Source organism: Orcinus orca, chromosome 10 (genome assembly GCF_937001465.1).
Source record: "Orcinus orca chromosome 10, mOrcOrc1.1, whole genome shotgun sequence".
NCBI classification, from domain to species: Eukaryota; Metazoa; Chordata; class Mammalia; order Artiodactyla; family Delphinidae; genus Orcinus; species Orcinus orca.
Window position 1 is genome coordinate 73,618,157 of NC_064568.1, and position 24,209 is coordinate 73,642,365.

The 24,209-nt window shown below is 34.9% G+C and overlaps 1 protein-coding gene across 10 annotated transcripts in view; it reads left to right on the plus strand.

Annotated features, from left to right (window-relative positions):
* Window positions 1-24,209, plus strand: part of UBR2 (ubiquitin protein ligase E3 component n-recognin 2) — a 115,927-nt gene that overhangs the window by 42,511 nt on the left and 49,207 nt on the right. For 7 of the 10 annotated variants that reach the window (XR_007479755.1, XR_007479754.1, XM_049716099.1 and 4 more), the window contains 12 exons: window positions 981-1,111; window positions 3,061-3,199; window positions 3,931-3,993; window positions 8,214-8,334; window positions 10,123-10,230; window positions 10,576-10,664; window positions 11,754-11,852; window positions 17,019-17,182; window positions 17,272-17,371; window positions 19,414-19,542; window positions 22,230-22,413; window positions 23,613-23,674. Coding sequence is in view for 7 of the 10 variants with exons in the window: in XM_049716099.1 (XP_049572056.1) it covers window positions 981-1,111; window positions 3,061-3,199; window positions 3,931-3,993; window positions 8,214-8,334; window positions 10,123-10,230; window positions 10,576-10,664; window positions 11,754-11,852; window positions 17,019-17,182; window positions 17,272-17,371; window positions 19,414-19,542; window positions 22,230-22,413; window positions 23,613-23,674 (1,389 nt within the window). In the remaining 3 variants the exon portion in view is untranslated. Of the gene's footprint in view, window positions 1-980; window positions 1,112-3,060; window positions 3,200-3,930; window positions 3,994-8,213; window positions 8,335-10,122; window positions 10,231-10,575; window positions 10,665-11,584; window positions 11,684-11,753; window positions 11,853-16,699; window positions 16,852-17,018; window positions 17,183-17,271; window positions 17,372-19,413; window positions 19,543-22,229; window positions 22,414-23,612; window positions 23,675-24,209 lie in introns of those variants that run through there. The other 3 variants (XM_033424002.2, XM_004267599.4, XR_007479756.1) reach the window with 2 other exon arrangements.

Below are 24,209 nucleotides of genomic sequence, written 5' to 3' on the forward strand. Positions count from 1 at the left end.
AAAAAGTGCTATAAGACTTTGGAAAATCTTTTTCTTACTTCTTACATTCTTTAAGCCCTAGACCCATCTCCTTTAGGAATCTTTGTCTTTTTTCCTTCATCCTTGACATTATTCTCCTTCTCCATTTGTTTTATATCAGTTCCACTAAGCTGATCCTTGGTGAAGATGCACAGAAATGTTCTGTATCCTTATGTATATTTTCAAGAATGTGCTGGTTCCCATTCAATGATGTTGGAATATATTGATTTTCTTATTGAGAGATGAATATAACACTATTTAGCCATTAAGCTAAATAACATGTTTAGATTTGATAAAGCATTAAGATTAGATTGTGTAAAACATTTTGCCAACCTTGACTGAAAGATAACCTTAGAGTATGTTTATAGTAATACTTTTTTACATTAACCTTGAAACTTAGTGACTTACTCACTGTTAAGTCTAATATACAAAGTTCTCTGTTAAATACATACACAGCTTGACTCGCTGAGAGAAAGTGAGTGATTCTTAACAACATCGAGGAGCAGTTTTCTGACCTTGTTGACTTCTCCCCTTTAGAATCCTCAAAATCACGTTCTCCTTTATACCTATAAAACTAAATATTACTTGTCCATCCTTAGATAACATTCCTTTGTTTATTCTGGAAATTGGGGATTAGAGGGATGTGAAGCTGTAACCATGGTTTGATGTTAGGTTTAAAGATCCTAGAATGCCATTCTAAAATTTTTAGATTTATTTATTAGGCATTGGAGTGCCGTGGAATATTGTGGTTCATATGATTCAGTAATGTGGATTATTATGAAGAGAATGTTTTAGGAAGTTTGATTTGCTGAGATGTAACGTATAGGATCAAATTGAAGAGAAGCTGAAGCTGGAAGATGTCAGCTTTTTACAGTAGTGTTTTGAGGAGGGAGGCAGAGTGGGAAAAAGGAGAATTAATGTACATTTAACATGGTTGCATTTTTTTTTTTCTGTTCTTTCAGGATCCTCTTGTGCATTTATCAGAAGATGTGATTGCAAGAACTTATAACATTTTTGCTATTATGTTTCGGTATGCAGTAGAGATATTAACCTGGGAAAAGGAAAGTGAATTGCCACCAGATTTAGAGATGGTGTAAGTACAGCCCGTTTATTCCTTGTATTTGTATTTGCTCACACTCAATTTTAAGCATTTTGATTCTAATTCCTCAAATTAACTTTAATACAGCTAGGATAGAACATAATCGTTTTTAATAATTAGTTTTCAGCATAATAATAACCTTGGTTTTATAGTTTTTAAATATGTGTGAGCCATTTAATTGGTAGAGGTTTTTCCCTGTTGTTGATTTCGCCGATTTATAGCCATATTTTAGCCACATCAAGGCTCTACCACGGTTTCAAGCACAGACATTTTTCTCTTCTTTGTGTGATAAAGCTGTTAAGTTAACTCTACAATTCTTTTTGTTTGTGTATGAGATTTGATTAGGGAATGAGCACTTTGATCTAAGTGAGTTTTCTGGTTTGACTAAATACACAAATTCAATTTTAACCATTTTTGATTCTAAATTTGTATAAAATTTATTCTACACTTTGTGCTTCTTTTAGAGTACATCTAACATTTTTACCATTTGTTCTTAGATTATTGAGGAGATTGCAAATTTGTGACCAGAGAGCTGGATTCTGCTATAGCTGTATTTAAGGTTAAGGGCTTACTTTTCTGCATGAATGTGCTTGCCTCAAGCAGCCTTCTCTTCTACTTTTAATTCTAGCCAAGCTTGTTGGAATTGTATTCACAGTTAAGGTTGAATACAAGTGAGAGTCTAAAGGACATTGGTGGTGTTTCTTTTTTGCTTTCTCAACAGTGTTCCAAATAATTAGGTTGTAGGTTGTTTTTTAGTAGAATGAGGAGTTAGTATTCCTTTTTTGGAAATGTTGAAAATGGCTTAGTTACCTCATGACTTTATCTTCATGTATTTTGAGTTGGGGACAACTAAGATCTAAATCTGAGATCCAAATTTAGACCGTAGAGAATAGAAGAGTTGTGTTTTTATTTTTCTGTTCCATTGTAAGTTTGGGACCACCAGCATAGAAGGGAAAAGAATCTAACTTGCGTCTCTTGTAATGTTTTCCCATCTTAGTAAATGGCATTTCATCTACCCAAAAACCTGAGTCACGCATATCCATTTAGATTTCAGGTCCAGCTGGTTCTCCCTCTCTCAAGTTGTTTACTTCTGTTCATCTCCATTACTACTATCCTAGTCCAAATTGCGTTAATTTCATCCTTGGACAACATGATGTCCCTAACTAGACTGCCATATCCACTCGTGTCTCTCATGATCCATTCTCCACATATAGCCAAAGTGAACTTTAAGACAAATCTGACCATAGCTTCTATTTCACTCTTTCAAATCTTTGATTGCCCTTAGGATGGCAAAATCGAAATCCATTACAAGGTCTTTAAGATTTCTGCCTATCTCCAGACTAATCTCCTCCTTCCTCCCTGTGCTCCAGCTCCCAGTATTTATTTTTGCCACCTCAGGTCCTTTGCTTTCACTTTCTTCTAGCCCATGGTTTCTCAACCTTCGTACTGTTGGCTTTGGGGGCCAGATATTATAGGCTCTAACTGGTGGACTGTAGAATTTTTAGCAGCATCCTTGGCCTTTACCCACTGGATGCCAGTGGCACTCCCACCCCAGTCATGACAACCAAAAGTTTCCAGACATTGTCCAGTGGTCATCTATGGAGAGTAGAGGAGAATTGCCCCCAGTTGAGCACCACTGATAGCCAATTCTGACTTCAGCTCTCAAATTACTTCTTTGGCAGCTCTCTGAACTCCCATACTGGTTTTATCCCACTCTAGCATCCTATTCTTCTTGATAAAAGCCAATTCACATAGATTATATGTATAGTATCTATCTTTCCCACCATCCGGTAGTGTCATAGAGTGTGGGGACCACAGATGGCTTCATTACAGGTATGTGCCTAGTACCTAGCACGTTCCCTAGAACAAACTGTGCTCTTAATAAATCATCCTGGAGCAAGGTGATAATGCAGATAATATATAATTAATGTTTTATCCCACAGAGAGAAGAGTGACACCTACTATTGCATGCTGTTTAATGATGAGGTTCATACCTATGAACAAGTTATTTATACTCTTCAGAAAGCTGTTAACTGTACACAAAAAGAAGCCATTGGCTTTGCAACTACAGTAGATAGAGATGTAAGTAATTTCATTATATTGATGTCACATAATAAACTTTTAATACAGATAAGTTATCCTAGAAAATTGAGTTAGAGGTATATATATCTAGGCTATTTTTCTTTAATTTCATATGAATATTGACCCAAATATATATTGGGTATAACTGTAAGCTGTTGTCAGAAAGTTTAGGAGGAAACATAGATACAGTTGCTCTCATCCTACACAGTGGTTAGAAATATTCAATTATGAAAATAGAAATGATAGCAGCCTAGAAGAATAAATGTTGTGTTGTTCAAGGATAACAACTTGAACTTATTAATGGCTTGAAAAACGTTAGGATAGCTTTGAAGGAAAATATTTTAATTTACTTTTTAATTAATGAATAGAATAAACATTGTAGATATTAAAAATTGACCAGGGCTTCCCTGGTGCTGCAGTGGTTGAGAGTCCGCCTGCCGATGCAGGGGACACGGGTCCGTGCCCCGGTCCGGGAAGATCCCACATGCCGCGGAGCAGCTAGGCCCGTGAGACATGGCCGCTGAGCCTACGTGTCCGGAGCCTGTGCTCTGCAACCAGAGAGGCCACAACAGTGAGAGGCCCGCGTACCGCAAAAAAAAAAAAAAAAAAAAAAAAAATTGACCAGAGTTGTTATGTGCTCAGATGACACTGTGTTTGTTTACTGTTTCAAAAGTTATTAATACTGAATATAAATATTTTTACAAGTTAATTTCAAATATCTTTATTTACAGGGACGTAGGTCTGTTCGATATGGAGACTTCCAGTATTGTGAACAAGCAAAATCAGTAATTGTGGTAAGTAATTTAAAAATATGTCTACACTCTTATTTTTTATTAGTATAAAACTAATCCCACATTTTGGTGTGTATGAACACATTTTTCTGCCTTCCTGAATGTAAAGCCACATCAATCAAAAATCATGTTTAGGGGCTTCCCTGGTGGCGCAGTGGTTGAGAGTCCGCCTGCCGATGTAGGGAACACGGGTTTGTGCCCCGGTCCGGGAAGATCCCACATGCCGCGGAGCGGCTAGGCCCGTGAGCCATGGCCACTGAGCCTGCGCGTCCGGAGCCTGTGCTCCGCAACGGGAGAGGCCACAACAGTGAGAGGCCCGCGTACCGCAAAAAAAAAAAATCATGTTTAAATATATGTTACCTGAGCATTGCTTATTGCTTTATCTAGTTTTTTTTTAAGCTATGTAAGATTGATACAGAAAATGAATGTTTAGATGAGATATATATGTATATATTTCTGTCGTCTTATTTTTTTATCAGAGATGTCTTAGAAAGTTTTTTGCTTTCTGTTTTGTTTTTGATAGGGTTTCACATTACTTTTTAGGAATTAAACTGGCCTTTAGCACCAAGATTAGAATTCAAGGGAAGTTGTTTCTTGGTACCTAATAGCAAGGTATGCTGCATATCCTGATAGCATTTAGTGTATAATTTATCTGAAAGAAAACTATTCCCCACATTTAGATTTATTTTTAAAAGTTATAATTTATTGTTTTTAACTATTCCATGTAACTGCATTTTATGTAAATGTCCTTTTAAAATATAATTTTATATATTGTGAAATATTTTAAATATACAGATGAAAATAGATATAACAGTAAATGCCTGTGTGCTACATTATACCTTATTTTCTTCATACGTATTTTAAATAAATAGTATAGAGGCCCTTGTATTATCCCTTCTAAATCCCATTCCCCTTCCTCCTTCCCTAGAGATAACTACTTTCATTAATTTATCTTTCATTTTCATACATGCCTTTATATTTCATCTGTTAAATATCTATCCATATTATATGTATTGATTTGGAAGTCTTTAAACATTATATAACAAGATTCATACTGAATATATTATATTGCAATTTGCCTTTGCATTTCAGTGTTGTTTATAGATTTATCTGTGTTGATACATGTATCTGTAAGTATTCCATTGATGACTGTACCATAATTTTTCCATTCCCCAGTTGATGGACAATTAGGATATTTCCAATTTTTTCCTATAACTATCAGTCCTGCTGTGGTCATTTTTTTGTCCTCTTGTTGCATAGAAGCAAAAGTTTCTCTAGGGTATATACCAAGAAATGGAATTTCTGAGTTGTTAGCTTTTGAGCATTTTCAGCTATACTAGATTTTGCCAAGTTAATCTCCAAAATGGTGGTACCAATATACATTCCAGCCAGCATCGAAGTAGAGTTCCCATATCTCTACCGCTTTGTCAAAACTATATATTGTCAGATTTTTAAAATTTTGCCAACCTGATGTGTATGAATGGCATCTCATCAGTTAAATTTGCACTGCCTTGATTACTGAGTATCTTATTTCATATTTATTGTATTGGTCATTTAAGTTTTCTGTGAATTTCTTGTTCATACCCTTTACCCATTTTTTTGTTGTTAGGTTACTTGTCTTTTTCTTACTCATTTGTAGGGGCTCTTTACATAATCTGAATCCTGATCTTTTGTTGCAGTATCTTTTCCTAATATGTGACTTATTTTAAGCTTATTTGTGATGCTTCTCCTTGAGCAAAAGCTTTAATTTTAATGTAGCAAAATATATTTTTCTCTTCATGAGTTTGTGTCTTATTCAAGAAATTCTTTATTGATAACTGGACATACCCAATTTAATAATACATCAGAAACTATACTGTGGTTGTATAAAAAGAACATTCCCATTCTTAGGAAATGTATACTGAAGTTTTTAGGGATAAAGGGACATTATGCATATAACTTAACCTTCAGTGGTTTTTTTTTTTTTTTTTTTTTTTTAAATGCTTGTGTGTGTGTGGAGAAAGAAAGATAATGTGCAAATGATAAAGCAGTTGGAATAGAATGTTTACAGTAGATGAATCCAGGTAAAGGAGGTGGTTTTTTTCCCTTTACATTTGTTGCTTCACAGTGTTATTACAGTTTTTCCCTAAAAAATCAGTACTTGTAGTCTCTGGTAGTGTCTGTATAGATATACTATATGCATAATATAGAATAGAAAGTCCAGAAATAGATACTAGTATGAGGAAAATCTAGGAAACAAGTACATTCTAAGGGAGGAGGAGAGCTTCTTAACCAAGACTAGAACCCCAGGAGTTAGAAAAGAACTTATTTTTGGCTACATAAAAAATTTGCATAGCAAAATATTATAAAAAATGTCAGTAGACAGTAGATTTAGAAAAATGATTTCTAACACAAAGGATAGACATTTAATGTTTATGATAAACAGAGCACTCATAGATTATCAAGTAAGGAGCAAACAACAAAATAGAAAAATGGACATAGGGTATGAAAAGACAATCACAACAGAGAAGATCTAGGTGGTAAATATATGTAAAAAGAGACTCAAACTACCTAGTTTAGTAAAGTGACAGAGATTTCATACCCAACAAGATGGAGAAATTAGAGTGATAAAGTACCTTGCTGGCAGAGATGCAGAGAACAGAAATACTTGTGTAAAAATAAATTGCTACCACATAATTGGAAAACAATCTAGTAGCATCTATAATCTCTCTTAGGAATTTATCCTGTAAAAATATAAACACCAGTTAGTGTGTGTACAGAGATGTTCAGTACTTCGTTTTTTTATAGTCATAGAAGACTGTAAACAAAGAGACTATGAATGCCCTTCTCTAAAGAATGTCTAAATAAATCCACACCACAGAATATTATTGAGTCATTAACAACAACAACAAAAAAACTGTTAACACAAAGATGCGACAGAATATGTGTAGTATCCCATTTTTTGTAAATCAAATAAAAACCTTTATAAATGAGTACATATATAATACATATAGATGGATAAAGTATGCAAAGGTGTACTGTGTTAATGTGGGTTATGGAGATGGGATGAACTGGTGGGTAGAAAGATGATCCAAGCAAAAAAGGAAAAGGGGGAAAACATGTTAAATTAAAAGCTTTGATAGACTTAAATAGACATTTATCCAAAGATGATATGCAGATTGCCAAAGCACAGGAAAACATGCTCAGTATTACTAATCACTAGGGGAATACCACCTCATATCCATTTGGATGTCTATTAAAAACAAACAACAACAAAACAATAACAGAAAATCACAGGTATCAGCAAGGATATGGAAAAATTGGAACCCTCGTTCACTATTGGTAGGAATATAAAATGGTGCGACCACTACGGAAAACAGTATGGTGGTTCCTCTAAAAATTAAAAATAGAATTGCCATATGATCCAGCAGTCTTGCTTCTGGGTATATACACAAAAGAATTGAAAGCAGGGGCTCATGTTCATAACAACATTATTCACAGTAGACAAAAGGTAGAGGAAACTTTAGTGTCTATCAATGGATGAATGGATAAACGAAGTCTATATACATACAATAGAATATTATTTAGCCTTAAAAAGGAAGAAAATTCTGATACATGCTACAGTGTGGATGAACCTTGAGGACATTATGCTAAGTGAAATAAGCTAGTCACAAAAAGACATTATAAATAATGTATGATTCTGCTTGTATGAGGTACCTGGAGTGTTTGATGGGTACAGAGTTTTAGTTTTGCAAGACAGAGAGTTCTGGAGACTGGTTATACAACAATGTGTGCTTTACAGAACTGCACACTTAAAAATGGTTAAGTTGGAAAGTTTTGTGTGTATTTACTACAATCTTTTTAAAGTATTGATAACATCACATTTGTGCAATGAAGTAACTTATTTAAATTAGTGTGTAATTACATTAAAAATTAGTTTAAAGACATAAAGCCAATTTAAGCATTTAAATAATTTATAATTGGTGGGGCAGATTTTCAAATATAAGACCAAAAATTCAGGTTACTTAAAGCTGTAACTTCTTACTTTTTTGTAAGAATCCTAAGATTCCTTCTAGAAAATTAGAATCTGAGTAAAGCAAGCCACATGGTATTTTTCTTACATACATACATGAAAAACTCCCCTATAATGATGAGAGTGTAGCTATATTAAATAAAAATATTAACTTCTTTCTCTAAAATAGCCTTTTTAAGTTTGTTTTTTCATCCTGCCATTTCTTTTTAAGAGAAATACCAGTAGACAGACAAAGCCACTCAAAGTTCAAGTTATGCATTCGTCTATTGTCGCACATCAGAATTTTGGTTTGAAACTTTTGTCTTGGCTGGGAAGTATTATTGGATATTCAGGTAGGTTCATACTTGTGCTAATTGACTTAAAAATGAGCTCATATGCCTTTGCAAAACTGTTTTGGAAAAAATAGCAAGTGGAATCATTTTTTTGCTTTAGTTTCATGTTTTAAAATACCATCTCATAATATCTTTATATATAGAAAAAAATCTGTTTTCCAATTTTGATCCACGGGATCTTTTTATATGCATACAGAGGAGTCTGTGTTCAAATAAATGCAGGAAACAGTGGCTTAAACAATTGTAAATGACTATAATACGCTAATGAAACCTAAATCTTACCAACTTGATAAAAGAACCTATTTCTTAATGGTGTATCCTGTGGAATTCTCTTCCACAAAGCAAGCTGCATAATGCTGCTGTATATAAAACCTAAATGATTAACTGTTTAAAGGCTGTCTTTGTTTTGACTTCTATGACTTGTGGTTACTAATAATTTGCAACTCTGAAAATTTGCAAATTTGAAGTTACTGTGTATTTGAGTTTTTGTTTTTCCAGTCTACAAATTAGATAATCTTTTAAAAGTAGTGATAAACAGAATTAAGAACCTTCACGTCCAATGCCAAAAATACAAGTTTGTTGTAACACTGAAGAGTAAACTAGGAATAGATTTAAGCTGTCATACTGTTCTTCAGGCAAGAGAGGTGGTTTGAATAATGACATTCCAATGTTTGCTATAAAGAAAATTTCTAAAACGTTTGTATTAAAAGGCTACTAGAAAGAGTATTGCCACACTGTGAATTGACAGGTGAAAATATGGGGGTGTGGAAATTTAGGAGAATGTGTTTGTTTAATCTAAATGTCTTTCCAATTATTTCACTCATCCTCTTTTTTTTTTTTTTTTTGGCTTTGGTGTTTTCCATTGGATATCTGTATGCCAAGTACTGTGCTACAGCATTAATGAATAGTACCATGGAATCAGTTTTCTGCTGAAAATTTTCTTTGAGAAAATTTATTTACCATCAACAATTTAAAGACCTTATCTATTATTTAATTATATATAAAGTTTTCTCTTTAGCCTTGTAAACAATTTCTAGTTGGTGACTCTTAAATTTTAAAGTTACTCTATTTTTGGGGGTTTTTTTCGATTATTTTGCATGCTTGTAGAAGACTTAAAAACAGTGATTTTAAATATAAAATATGAAACTAGAAGGTATTAAAGTTCTGGTTTTGTTAATGCTTATATATAGTTTTTAAGTTTAGCAAAGTTTTTAGCAAAGTTTTTAAGTTTAGCAAAACCCCTCATATAGTAGGTATACATAAGTACATAGTGTATTTTTGTTTAATGAAGAACATTTTGCATAACGTTAATAAAATGGACTGGTATATATTAAAGTACAGAGGTAATGTATTCTTTCTTTTAAATGGTAGTACAATTTTATATTATACGTATCTTCAGTTATCATGGGATATGTAACAATTTTACTGTAACCTGGTTTAATTAGCATAGATGCTTAAAGAACCATATTTATTTCAGTGGCTTTTGGGTTCTTTGTTGTTTATTTAAATTCTTTACAGCATAAGAGGTCATTGCCGTTCCGATACACATGTATTTTGGTATTCTGGAATAAGAGTTGGTGTATAATGCAAGATTTGGAATTTTTCTCCTTTTTGTGAACATGTTAATAAAATAGTTAATATGTTTACTTTTTCTGAATAAATTTGACCTTTAGTTAAAAAAAAAAGTAAGACTCTGTAGTAGATCCATTTGAAAATTTCTACTAATATGTCATTTTATTTTAATATTTGAAGTTACTGTTTCTTGACTACTTTTCTTCTTGTTTTAAGATGGTCTTCGCCGAATTTTATGTCAAGTTGGTTTACAAGAAGGGCCAAATGGTGAAAACTCTTCTCTAGTGGATAGGTTGATGCTTAGTGATTCCAAATTGTGGAAAGGTACGTATCTTAACTACTTTTAAGGTATAGGGGAACTTACACAAGTAATTGGGATGTTAGTTTCTTTTTCATTTGGGAGGTATTTAATAAATATATTTATGGTTTTTAGAATTAACACATGCAGTCTTATTCTTTGGGGAAAAAACAGATTTGGGGATCCATGATCCAAATTAAATCACCTTTATGTTTTGTTTGAAAAATATATTTAGAAAAACTGATTAAGGAACACATGTAGAGTGTTGCTCTTGACACTTAAAATACAGTTGATCATATGAAAACTTTGGAAATGTAATTTTTGGCTTGTTTGATATATCCTTATCTTAACGTCTGCTCTTTGTGTGAAAGGTGCTAGGAGTGTGTATCATCAGTTGTTCATGAGCAGTCTACTTATGGATTTGAAATACAAGAAACTGTTTGCTGTTCGATTTGCAAAGGTAAGTAGTTTCTCACTTTTAAAGATTAACAAAATAGGTTGTATACAGAGTAACTGTAGTCCATGATTACATCCAGTGTTTGTAAAATTAACAGCTGATAGTAATATGTCAATGCGTTGATTTTAAATTCTAAGAAACTTCATAAATGATCATTTTATCTTTCATCAATAGAATAAAATTCTAGCAGTGAGGTTTTTCTTGTTTATCATCTGCCATGATAATGTGAATATCCATCTCTGCAGTGTGTATGATGTGAAATGATAAATGAAGACTTTAAACCTATGTCATTGAATTATGTTATTCCTGTTAAATTTTGTGTAAGAAAAGATAATTTTAGTTGAAATTACCTGTATATTTGGATGTGATTTAAGAATCATAACTCTAGGTTGTTGATATTATTGAATTATGTTCTTCTCCCTTTCAGCAGCATGCGATTAAACTACCTGCTTGGTTTTTTATTCACCTGAATTAGGGGTTATTAACAAAGGAAACATACAAGAATCATTTGGGCAGCTCTTTCAAAATGCATGTGTTTGCGTTCCATTCTCAAACCTACTGAAGCAGATTCACCAAGAATGGTGTATACTTTGAAAGAGCCATCAGGTGACTCTGATAGGCATCCAGAAGTAATGAAAGTGTGGTTTCATCAGAGACAGTGTAAAGCTACTGTGATTTGGCTCCACCCATGTACAGTGACGTCCCAGGATTTTAGTAGCTGTTACTCCTATTTGAGCTCACAAACTGCCATTGTGCTAAAGAAGATTGTATAGTGAATTGATATTTACACAGAGTTTAGTTGGTACATTCCAGTTATCATTCTCATAGAATATCTTATTGACTCCTCCAGCACTGATATTTCATTATAATCCTTAAACATTGGTCATTGTGGATTAGAGGTGAATCTCCCCCTTGTTGTTTAGAATTACCAGCAGTTGCAGAGAGATTTTATGGAGGATGATCACGAGCGAGCAGTGTCCGTGACTGCTCTGTCTGTCCAGTTCTTCACCGCACCTACTCTGGTGAGTAGTGCTTGCCTTTTCTTTGTAACTGATAGTTGGCACTCCTTGCCTTTTTTTGCCTTCTTAATAGAACTATGAGCGTTTGCAGAGTGATTATGTGACAGATGACCACGACAGAGAGTTTTCAATCGCAGACCTCTCGGTTCAGATTTTCACAGTCCCTTCACTTGTAAGTACTAAAAGACTAAGAAGAATTTTCTTGTTTTCCATTAGAAGAAGTAAAGCCTTAAAATAATAGAGAACTGAGATCTGTATATTCCTGAATAGAAAAATATTTTATTAATGGGTGATCAGACTTCAGATGCCTTCAGTCATACTAGAACATGTATCTTTGAATGTGTAATCTGGAGGGGGAAAGTCATTTGAACTTAATCTGTACTTTCTCATAGTACTTCCCCGAGGTTTTGAACTGATGAGTTAAAATTAAATTCATTAGTTTAACAAATTTATCCATTAGAAACAGCATATTGTGGGAATTCCCTGGCCATCCAATGGTTAGGACTCAGTGCTTTCACTGCCTGTAAGTTCAGTCCCTGGTCGGGGAACTAAAATCCTGCAAGCTGCATGGCACGGCCAAAAAAAGAAGAAACAGCATATTGTGTATAATCTCACATTCTAAGAAGCCTCCTTTTCCCTGCTAAGGGAAGGGGTAACTAAGGCAGTTGAATCATGATGATTGGGTGATCTTGTACTAAGTTTCACTAGTTGTTCCAGGAGACATCACTATGTTTTAGTTCTATTGAATAATTTATTAATATTTAATTCATTAAAAAAATTACTGAGCACCTATTATTTATTGGGCACAATTCTAGGTTTTGGGAATGAACGGTGAACAGATATGGGCCTTGCCGTCATGGAACTTACAGTAGGGAGGGAAAGACTCACATAAATGGTAATTAAAATTATAATAAAAACTGAAGAATTCTGTTGTTTTGATAGAGTAGGAGAGATCTGACCTTTTCCCACAGTTCAGAAGAGGATTCTGTAGGGAAGGTAACTTTATGTAGGAGTGTGACGAGAAATCATGCATAGGAATCAACACTTGAGAAAATCCTGAAGTAGGGAAGGGAAGAGAAGGGAAGAAGTACGGTCGAAGATCCTTGAACACGGAGTTAAATGAGACCAGAAACATAGGCAAGGGCCTAATTGTATGGAGTTAAGAGTATTCTACAGTTATTTTATTAACAAGGTATTATGTTCCAGCTTCTTTTTTTTAATGACTGTTTTTTCCCCAGATTATTTTTATGTTCAAGGGTATATTCTAGGACAGTTGAAGCTGTCTGAAGTCTATTTAGCCACTAATGAGATATTTGGGGCCAAATTAAGGATTTTGGTTTTTCTCTTAAGAACATTGGAAGGCACTGAAGAGTTTTAGGTGACACTTATATCATCACATTTGTGATTTTTAAAAGATGATGCTGCTTGTAATTTGGAGAACAAATTTGCAGGAGCAGTAGTGGATGTGGGAAACCTGTGGGGATTGTGGCAGCGGGTATAGAAGTTGTGAGAGATATGTAAGTAGTGAAATCTACTGACGGGCCACACGTTGGGTTTGAGGAATATTAGGTTTGGTGAGTGATTGGTTGTTGGGTTTGAGGGGAAAATATAAAGGTGATTTCTGGGTTTCTGACTTTTGTAACCAAGTGGAGAATGAGAACTTATAAAAAAGGAAAGTGTTGCTTTCAGTTGAGTCAGGGATGAGTTTGAGAAGCCTCTGAGACAATCCCATGTGTATTCAAATCTGTTTCTCTCCTCCATTGATCCTTTTGTCCATTTCCATGCCAGTACCGAGTTTTAATAATATTAGCTTACTATTCCATTTTGATATTTTATAGAGCTAAATCTTCTTTCATTATTCTTTTCAAAAAAATTCTTAATTATTTTAGGCTTTTTTTTAAGAGAAGAACTAAAATCAGTTTGTCAATTTCAGAAACCACATTAGGGTTTTTGACTGAAAAGATGTTGTATTTATAGATAATATGGGAAGAACTGATATCTTTGCAATATTGAGTATCCCCATCCAGGAACATAACTTGTCCTAAAAGTGTTTATGTTTTATATTTTTGACACTATTGTAAATTATTCACATTTTTAATCTCACTATGGCTAATAAGCAAGAAAACTGATTTTTGGGCTTCTCTGGTGGCATGGTGGTTGAGAGTCCGCCTGCCGATGCAGGGGACACGGGTTTGTGCCCCAGTCCAGGAAGATCCCACATGCCGCGGAGTGGCTGGGCCCATGAGCCATGGCCGTTGAGCCTGCGCGTCCGGAGCCTGTGCTCCGCAACGGGAGAGGCCACAACAGTGAGAGGCCCGCGTACCGCAAAAAAAAGAGAAAACTACTGATTTTTATATATCCATCTTGTATGAGGCTGGTTTTCTTATTAACATTTTCTCCGATATTTTGTGTTGATTCCTTGGAATTTCTGGTAATCTACAAATAATAATTTTTGTTTTTTTCTGATATTTCAACCTTTTATGTTTCTTGTCTGACTCCTTTAGTTAGAAGCACTAGAAAAATAACATATGTATTCATTTATTCAGAGCATATTTATTTAGCACCTTTATTAACTAGGCACTGTTTGGGGCTCTGGAGATACATATAGCAGTAAACAAAAAAAACAAAAGACCCTGTTCCCATGGGATTTATAGTGCAACTGGGGAGAGACAGATGTATATAATATTTACATATTTATAATAAATCAAGTGTTGAGAAGTGCTGTAAAGTAGGAAAGCGGGTTAAGGGGTTAGAGAGTGACAATGGAAAGGTCATACTTTATACAAGGTTATCAAAAAAGGCCTCTCAGAGAAGTAGTGTTTGGACAGAGACGTGAGGGACTAAGTGATGTGACTAACCGGTGAAAGAGCTTCCTAGGCAGAGGGAACAGCAAGTGCAAAGTTCTGAGATGAATATGCACTTGGCATTTTGGAAGAAAGAACCCAGAACAGGCCCGTGTTGCTAGAGTGAGTGAGGAGGAGAATGATCCATGAGGTCATTGAGTCTGGGGATAAGGGGAACATGGGAGTGGATTAGTGCCAGACCTTGAAGGCCATTGTAATACAAGTACTTATATTTTTTGTCTAAAGAAAGTAGAAAAAGGGAAATAGTAAAGAACAGAAATTAATAAAACAATGTAAATGTACAAAAAACATTTTTCTTTGAAAAAAAAGGGATGGGGGGTAGATCTCTAGAAAGTTTAATAAGAAAAACAGAAAAAATTTTATTTAAAAAGGACTACAAAAAACTACAAATCTTACAGATTTTAAATAGAAAATAGGCAATATTAGGATCAAATTAATCAATATAATTGGAAATTTGGATGAAATGAACAAATCCCTAAGAAAAAAACACAGGTCGTTAGAAGAGAAACAAGAAATAGAAAATTTTAATTAATATAAAAGTCTTCTCACAAAGAAGTCCCCAGGCTCAAAGGCTATACTGGAGAATTCTTCCAAATATTTAAGAAAAAAATAATACCTGTCTTATATAACTTTTTCTAGAAAATAGAGAAAGAGAATATACTTGCCAATTAAGTCCTCTGTAACCTTGATACCAGAACCCAACAATTACAAGAAAAGAAAATTACCATTTAATTTCTCTCACAAACGAGGTTGCACAGATTGAATCAAGCAATATAGAAAAAGGATAATACATCACAACCAAGTTTGGTTTTATTTCCTTAACACGAGTAGTATACCATTTGAAAAAAAAAAATCAACTGGCGTAATTCAACTTACTAACAGACAAAAGGGAGAGAAAAGATCATATTAGATGCTTTTCCTGAATTCATGATTTAAAATGAACGAAAAATACCTCATAGTAAATGAAATAGGAATGAAAGAATTTATTTAATCTGATAAAATACCTGAAGACAAAGCAAAAAGTAAAAACCCAAAGCAAACATTATGCTTGATGGCGAAATAGTAAAAGCTTTTCCCCGAGACCAGAGTTTTTCCTTAGGTCAGTGAAATCACATATAGTCATTTAATTGTCTCAAAATTGACTAATATAGCAAACAAGAAGGAAAATCCTTTTACTTGTCAACACCTCCCCTCCTTCGAACTTGAACTTAGTCTTCACTGTCTAGGAAAATTAACAGAAATTAATCCTATTGACTTTTGAGCTTTTTGGGGCCTGAGTCCTGGCAATGGGATGATGATTTCAGAGTTTTTCAAAGGTATGTTTAACTATATCGATTTTCTCTTTATCTGATGACTTTACAACCTAACCTCTACATTAGAATACAGTTTTACTATATTCTTAGACATCTAACTTCTGCATTCTTTTGTCTTCTTTGAGGGGTTTGGTGATATCAGTCAAAATTTATAATGTATATACACCTTAACCCAGTAATTCCACTTCTAGGAAATTATCCTATAAATATCCTTGCAACTGTACATAGTAGATATTTGTTGCAGTATCTTTTGTGATAAATAGCATAAGACTGGGAAAAACCCAAATATCTCACCAGTAAGGGCCTGGCTAATAAAGTATGATAGAAAAGAGTACTGGGGATAATTAAAAAGAATGAGGGAATTTATGTGACCTGGTATGGGACAATCTCCAAAATATAGCAAGTGAAAAAACCAAGTGCAGAACCGTATTTATAATATGCTGTCCTTTGGGCAGGGGGGAGATCATTATACATACCCATACTTACATCTACTTAATAACAGTTATCCATGTACTATAAATGTATATATGTGTGTATATATGCATACATGTATAATATACACACCATCTCTGGAAGTATATGCAAGAAAACTGCTAACAGAAATTGCCTTTGCAAGGGGGACTTTGGGAGCTAGGAGACTTAACTTTTTACCTGTTTTTTGCATCATTTAAGTGTATTTGCTTATTCAAAAATATATTAATATGTATATCTATATATAGAAAGAAAAACAAAAAAAATAAATCTCAACTAAGATTAAGAGGAAATATAGTTTCATACTGAGTTCTACAGAATCTGTGATATAAACCTGTGGCTCCTAGAATAATTATACCATACCATTATAGGTGTCTAAATGTCTCAGTTAAGGAAAATTTGCAGCCTGGTTCAGATCCCCCACCCTGAATTGTCTTTGAATAATGAGCCTTGGATCTGTCTCCTTACATTCTGGCATCTTTCTCCGTGATATAATTGTTGCTTCATACACGTGGCAATTGGAGTAAGTAATTGTTATTTAGAAATACACAAAAATGCATTTATGATATTACATAGCTGTGTTGAAAAAGGTCTAAACTGAAAGAGCTAACCAACGTTGGTGACTTTTTTTTTTTAGCTTTATGGTAAATAGTTTTTTATTACCATGTACTCTGATATACTTTGTCCTAGGCTCGGATGCTCATCACAGAAGAAAACCTAATGACCATTATCATTAAGACTTTTATGGATCATTTGAGACATCGAGATGCGCAGGGCAGGTTTCAGTTTGAACGATATACTGCTTTACAAGCCTTCAAGTTTAGGAGAGTTCAGAGCCTTATTTTAGATCTTAAGTAAGTTTTCACTTAATTATTGAACGAGTTGCAACTTATAAAAGGTCATTGTTTGTCCATATATTCATTGCTGTTTTTGTGTTGTTCAGGTATGTGTTAATTAGCAAACCAACTGAATGGTCAGATGATCTGAGGCAGAAGTTCCTAGAAGGATTTGATGCCTTTTTGGAATTACTCAAATGTATGCAGGTATGTATAAGCTGACACATTTCAAAAGTGAAACATTTACTTTCTCCCTTTTTCAGTTCACTGAACTAAATACCTTTCTGTCTGTGCATTTTTTTCATACTGGGCACATTTTTTTTTTTTGCGGTACGCGGGCCTCTCACTGCCGTGGCTTCTCCCATTGCGGAGCACAGGCTCTGGACACGCAGGCTCAGCGGTCATGGCCCACAGGCCCAGCTGCTCCGCGGCATGTGGGATCCTCCCGGACCGGGGCACGAACCTGCGCCCCCTGCATCGGCAGGCGGACTCCCAACCACTGTGCCACCAGGGAAGCCCGATACTGGGCACATTTTTAAAAGAATAATTTGGATAGCTACAATTTGGATCAAGAAGCTCCTCTTAAAAAAAAAAAAAAAAGAAGAAGCTCCTCTTAATTGGAAACTCTTAGAAAGGTGTAGAATGCGTGAGATCCCAGCAGAGGTTCTGATATCTGCTGTACTTTTGTATTTGGTTATTTTTTTGGTTACCATTAATGTTCTTTCCTTGGGGGTTTCAGATGGTTTTGTTTTGAATATGCTTACATGGAAGTATTGTCAAATTAGTTATTTAGGAAACTGTGTCTTCTTAATGTTTCCATATTTTTCTTTCATTGATACCATATTTATATGATATAGTATAGAACTCCCCCCCCCCATTTAATTTTCTTTTGGGAAACACTTCTGTATACAAAATAGAATCTAGAAGCAGAAACTGGTATAGTTAACCAGTTTTTTGTTGTTTTGGTTTTGTTTGTTTGGTTGGTTGGGGCCATGCCTCGAGGCTTGTGGGATTTTAGTTCCCCAGCCAGGAATTAAATCTGGCAGTGAGAGCACAGAGTCCTAACCACTGGACTGCCAGGGAATTCTCCTAACTGTAAAAAGATAGATGACATTTCAGAAAATCTGAGGAATATCATTATGATTCCTTTAGTAGCTGTCTGGCTTTCTTAAGAAAGGAATAAGCAAAGTTAACCTATCATTTTTAGGATATATTCTAGTTCCCATGTTGGTGGTGGTTTCTGGGTGTTTTATTATAGTACTTCTATTTTTTTCCTTGTACCTATAGAAAGAGTATCTACCTTGGTCATTTTGAATACTTGAAGTGTCCTGTATTTTCTATTATTTTTAATCAGTTCCAGTGCACCAGGGTAGTTAGGCTAGTTTCAAAAAAAGTTATATTCTTTTGTGTTAAAAGCTGTTTATCTTTTTCTTGTTTTGCTTTCTTTCGGTCTCTATGAAAACTTTATTGATTGATTGATTGATTGATTGCTGCATTGGGTCTTCGTTGCTGCGCCCGGGCTTTCTCTAGTTGTGACGAGCGGGGGCTACTCTCTGTTGCGGTGCGCGGGCTTCTCATTGTGGTGGCTTCTCTTGTTGCAGAGCACGGACTCTAGTCACGCAGGCTTCAGTAGTTGTGGCTCGCGGGCTCTAGAGCTCGGGCTCTGGAAGACAGGCTCAGTAGTTGTGGCGCACGGGCTTTGTTGCTCCACAGCACGTGGGATCTTCCCAGGTCAGGGCTCAAACCCGTGTCCCCTGCCTTGGCAGGTGGATTCTTAACCACTGCACCACCAGGGAAGCCCTATGAAAACTTTTAGTTACAGATTACAAATAAATATAAAAATTTTATTTTAGTATATTATAAAACATATTTATAAATTCAGTAGCGTTTTAAAAGTCTGCCAAGTTTCTTCTGACAGTTTTTTCTATGGATGATAGAGCTAAAAAGGGATTTGAAGGATTGTTGCAGTGAAGTATATACATTTTATTGTCTAAAACATATAGAAGATTGCCTCTAAAATAAGTTGTTCTATATTTTACTGGGATTTTTAATTTATAAAATTTTAGAGAATGTTATATAAACGTGTTATTTAAGAAGTTGGACTTCTCATACTACTTGAAACTTCCTGTTAGAACTTTTACTTTATATGTTTTTGTAATCAGTATTTCTTCTGCATTATTTCTTAAGTTTTGATGTAAAAGAACGGATGTAATTTTAGTTTATTTAAAAATCTTTTCATTCCTTTTAAGGGAATGGATCCAGTTACACGTCAAGTAGGACAGCATATTGAAATGGAACCAGAGTGGGAAGCAGCCTTCACACTGCAAATGAAATTAACACATGTCATTTCAATGATGCAGGACTGGTGTGCTTTAGATGTGAGTCTCTTCTGGGGTCAGGGATAGGAGATAAATGGAGGAGAGACAGAGATAAACAATTTCCTAAGTAAAATCTGAGGCAGTTTGGAGAGGATAGTGGTGATATGTTCATAAAACAGCATATTTTCTGCTTTCACTTGTATATTCAGTAAAAGTTCAAATTCTGAAACCTTAGAAGATAGATAAAGGAGGATATAATCCACACTCTCTCTTCTTTTATGTTACTACCTTTTATATATATATATATATAAAATCCTGTCAAGATTTTGAGCATATAAATGGAGTTTATAAATTTATCCAAAAATGAAATTTTACTATTGGTACATTTGTCCTATGTCTTAAAATTATTTTGGCCTTCCTTTGGCTATAAAATCTAGATGAGAGCTTGTGTAAGTTGGGAGGTCAGAGAAGGCTTCTGTGAGATCTGAACTATGTGTCAGAGTTAACTGATCAAAGAGTAAAGAATATTCCTGACTGAGGGACAGCTGCATCATGCTCTCTGATGAGAACGAGTACGGATCCAGGAGCTGTGAGAAGGCTCTGGTCGGAACAGAGGTTGAAAATAGAGAAGTAAACAGGTGCCTCGCTTTGCAGGACCTTGGAAGCCATGGAAAGAAGTTTGAATTTTATTCTAATTAAAGTGGGATGCCATTTGAGACTCCCAAGCAGAAAAGTGACATGATCCAATTTACATGTTTTTAAAAGTTACTCTGTGTGGAGAATGGATGGAGGAGGGTAAGAGTAGAAGCAGGGAGTTCAGTGGAGACATGTTGGCTTTCCTTTGAGTTACTGGAAATAATCAGTGGTCAGGTTTGAGAGAAATTTAGATGAAATTGCCAGCTTGGTAATAGACTGGACAACCGGGAATGAGGAAAACAGAGAGCCCAGAAATAAACCCACACATTATGGTCAATTAATCCACGACAAAGGAGACAAGAATATGCAATGGAAAAAAGATGGTCTCTTCAGTAAGTGTTGCTGGGAATACTGGACAGCTACATGTAAAAGAATGAAATTAGAACATTTCCTCACACCGTATACAAAAATGAACTCAAATTAGATTAAAGACCTAAATGTAAGACTGAAGCCATAAAGTTTCTAGAAGAAAATATAGGCAGAACACTCTTTGACATAAATCATAGCAACATTTTTTTTTTTTGGATCTGTCCCCTAAGGCAAAGGAAGCAAAAGCAAAAAAGAAACAAATGGGACCTAATTAAACTTAAAATCTTTTGCACGACAAAGGAAAGAGACAGCCTACTGAGTGGGAGAAAATATTTGCAAATGATATGCCCAATAAGGGGTTATTATCCAAAATATATAAATAGCTCAATATCAAAAAAACAAACAGCCCAATTAAAAAATGGGCAGAAGACCTGAATGGACATTTTTCCAAAGGAGACATACAGATGGTCAATAGGCACATGAAAAGATGCTCAACACCACTAATCATTGGAGAAATGCAAGTCAAAACCACAGTGAGTTATCACTTCACACCTGTCACAATGGCTGTCGTCAAAAACACCACAAATAATAAATGTTGGCGAGGATGTGGAGAAAAGGAACCCTTGTACACTGTTAGTATGGATGTAAACTGGTGCACTGTGGAAAACAGTATGGAGTTTCTTCAAAAAACTAAAAATAGAACCACCATATAATCCAGTAATTCCACTTCTGGGTACTTCTCTGAAGAAACGGAAACACTAATTCAAAAAGATACATGTACCCCAATGTTCATAGCAGCATTATTTTCTTTCTGACTCACTTCACTGTGTATGATAGTCTCTAGGTCCATCCATGTCTCTACAAGTGACCCAATTTCCTTTTTATGGCTGAGTAATATTCCATTGTATATATGTACCACATCTTCTTTATCCATTCCTCTGTGTGAAGTAAGTCAGAAAGAGAAAAAAAAATTTCGTGTATTAAAGCATTATTTACAATTGCCGAGATATGGAAGCAACCTAAGTGTCCATCAGTAGGTGAGTGGATGAAGATGTGGGAGGGTGTGAGTGTGTAGGTGTGTGTGATGGAATATTACTCAGCCATAAAAAGGAATGAAATTTTGCCATTCACAACAACATGGTGGACCCTGGAGGGTATTATGCTTAGTGAAATAAGTCAGAGGAAGACAAATCCTGTATGTTATCACTCATATGTGGAATCTAAAAAAAAAAACAACTAGTGAATATAACAAAACAGAAACAGAATCATAGATATAGAGAACAAACTAGTGGTTACCGGTGGGGAGAGGCAAGATAGGGGGGATTAAGAGGTACAAACCACTGTGTATAAAATAAATAAGCTATAAGGATTATGCTATAGCACAAGGAATATAGCTGATATTTTAAAATAGCTGTAAATGGAATATAATCTATAAAAATTTTGAATCACTATCTGTACATCTCTAACTAATGTAATATTGTAAATCAGCTATCCCTCAATTAAAAAAAAAAATAGGGAATGAGGGAAAGGAGGACTTTGGAATGACTTCTAGATTTCTACAGCTCTATAAAGATGTCATTTACTGAGACAGGGCCCTGGAAGAGGGAGCAAGTTGGGAAGAAAAGACTAAGTTTAATTTTGCCCATATTGATATTTGAAGTACTTATACATCGTTGAATTTGAGGTGCTTGGTTAATGTTGTAGAAACCTTTGAGTAACTTACAGAAAACCATCTTTTTTAGGAAAAGGTATTAATTGAAGCTTACAAGAAATGCCTTGCTGTATTGACGCAGTGTCATGGTGGTTTTACTGATGGTGAACAGCCAGTCACATTAAGCATCTGTGGACATTCAGTGGAAACTATCAGATACTGTGTTTCCAAAGAAAAAGTTAGCATTCACCTCCCAGTTTCTCGCTTACTTGCAGGTAAAGCATTTCTCCCTAAAAGAGAACCCTGAAATTGTCTTTTAAATTGTTGTTTGTGGTTAACATTAATTGAATACCTACACTGCATTTTTCTGAGAGTTTCACATGCATTAACTTATTTAATCATCACAGCCTATGAGGTGGGTATTGTTGTTAGTACCTACACTGCATTTTTCTGAGAGTTTCACATGCATTAACTTATTTAATCATCACAGCCTATGAGGTGGGTATTGTTGTTAGGTTTGTCACAAATGGGAAGACTGAGACATGGAGGTGGCTCGCTTAGCGTCACACCGCAACAAGTCAGAGTAGGGATTTTGAGGTAGTTTGGCACCAGAAACCATGTTTGTAATGACCATACCATAATGCCTCTTCAGACTTCTTAACTACATATACCACATGTTTTATTGTTTATCTCAGCCCAGCTTCAAAGTCTGTGTTGTTAGGATTCAAATTGGTCTATCACTTAAGTGATCACTAATAAATTGAAACCACCCTATACTTCCTCTCTCTCTAAGCTGTTTCTTATTTATTGATAACCTTTTAATCAGCAGGTTGGAGTGAGTCCCAAATTGGGGTAATAAGATTGTAAAAAGCATTCTCTGTTTAGACAACAACATAAACAGGACAATTAATTCTTAGTTAACAATTAACTAAGGTTGAGCTATAAAAGAGCCCTTTGCAGTTAGGGACTAAAGAGGCTTTGATCCTAAACTGGAAGTTCTGGGGAACTGAATTCTGAGGTCAGGATCAGTGCAGACCATGAATTCCATGGCCAGTTTCTCTGTTCAGTTGCCAGGAGGATCTCTCACTACTATACTTTAAATGGAACAAACTCCATGATCCAGTGGAATACGACTCTTAAAATTGGTATACAGATTGCTTTGATAGTCACGTAGCTGCTTTTGCTATGTTTGTATGTCTAACATTTACTTCTGTAAAATGTCATCAGTGTATGTTGGTACCTGTAATTAAGACTCCAGTTCAAGTGTGCCTTTAATTCTGAGGTTCATGAGAATAACAATTGAAAAGCTTCATTTATGGGTGCAATTCATTTTATATCTTAATGTGTAACATGATAGGTTCACAAAGAGAAACAGAAAAGAAGTTAGCTATAAAGTTGAGTGAATATTTATGTTTTTTTTTAATCTGAATTATTTTCACTTATAGAAATACTTTTTTATTTGTTCTCCATGCAGGTTTGCATGTATTGGTAAGCAAAAGTGAAGTGGCATATAAATTTCCAGAGCTCCTACCTCTAGTAAGTAGTGCTGACATTTAAAAGTAGATATCTATTACAAACCTCCAGTTAGATAATAAGTCATGGGAATATAATATCCAGCATAAGGAATACAGTCAATAATATCATAACAACTTTGTATGGAGACGGATGGTTACTAGACTTATCACAGTGATCATTTCATAATGTATGCAAATATCAAATCATTATGTAGTACACCTGAAACTAACATAATACTATACATCAACTATATTTCAGCAATCAACAAACAAATAAATAAAAGTAAATATTTACTATGTTCTACATACTTGAAATCACTTTGAAACAAACTACTAGGGTTCTCCAGAGAAACAGAGCCAATAAAGAGTGAGTGAATGAGTGAGTGAGTGAGTGTGTGTGTGTTTGTGTGTGTGTAGAAGGAGAGAGAGATTGATTTATTGTAGGGAATTGACTCACATAGTCATGGGGCTTGGCAAGTTTGAAATAAGCCCGGCAACCTGGCAGGCTAAGAGTTTAAGAGTTGATGTCACAGTCTGAAGTCCAAAGGCAATCTGGA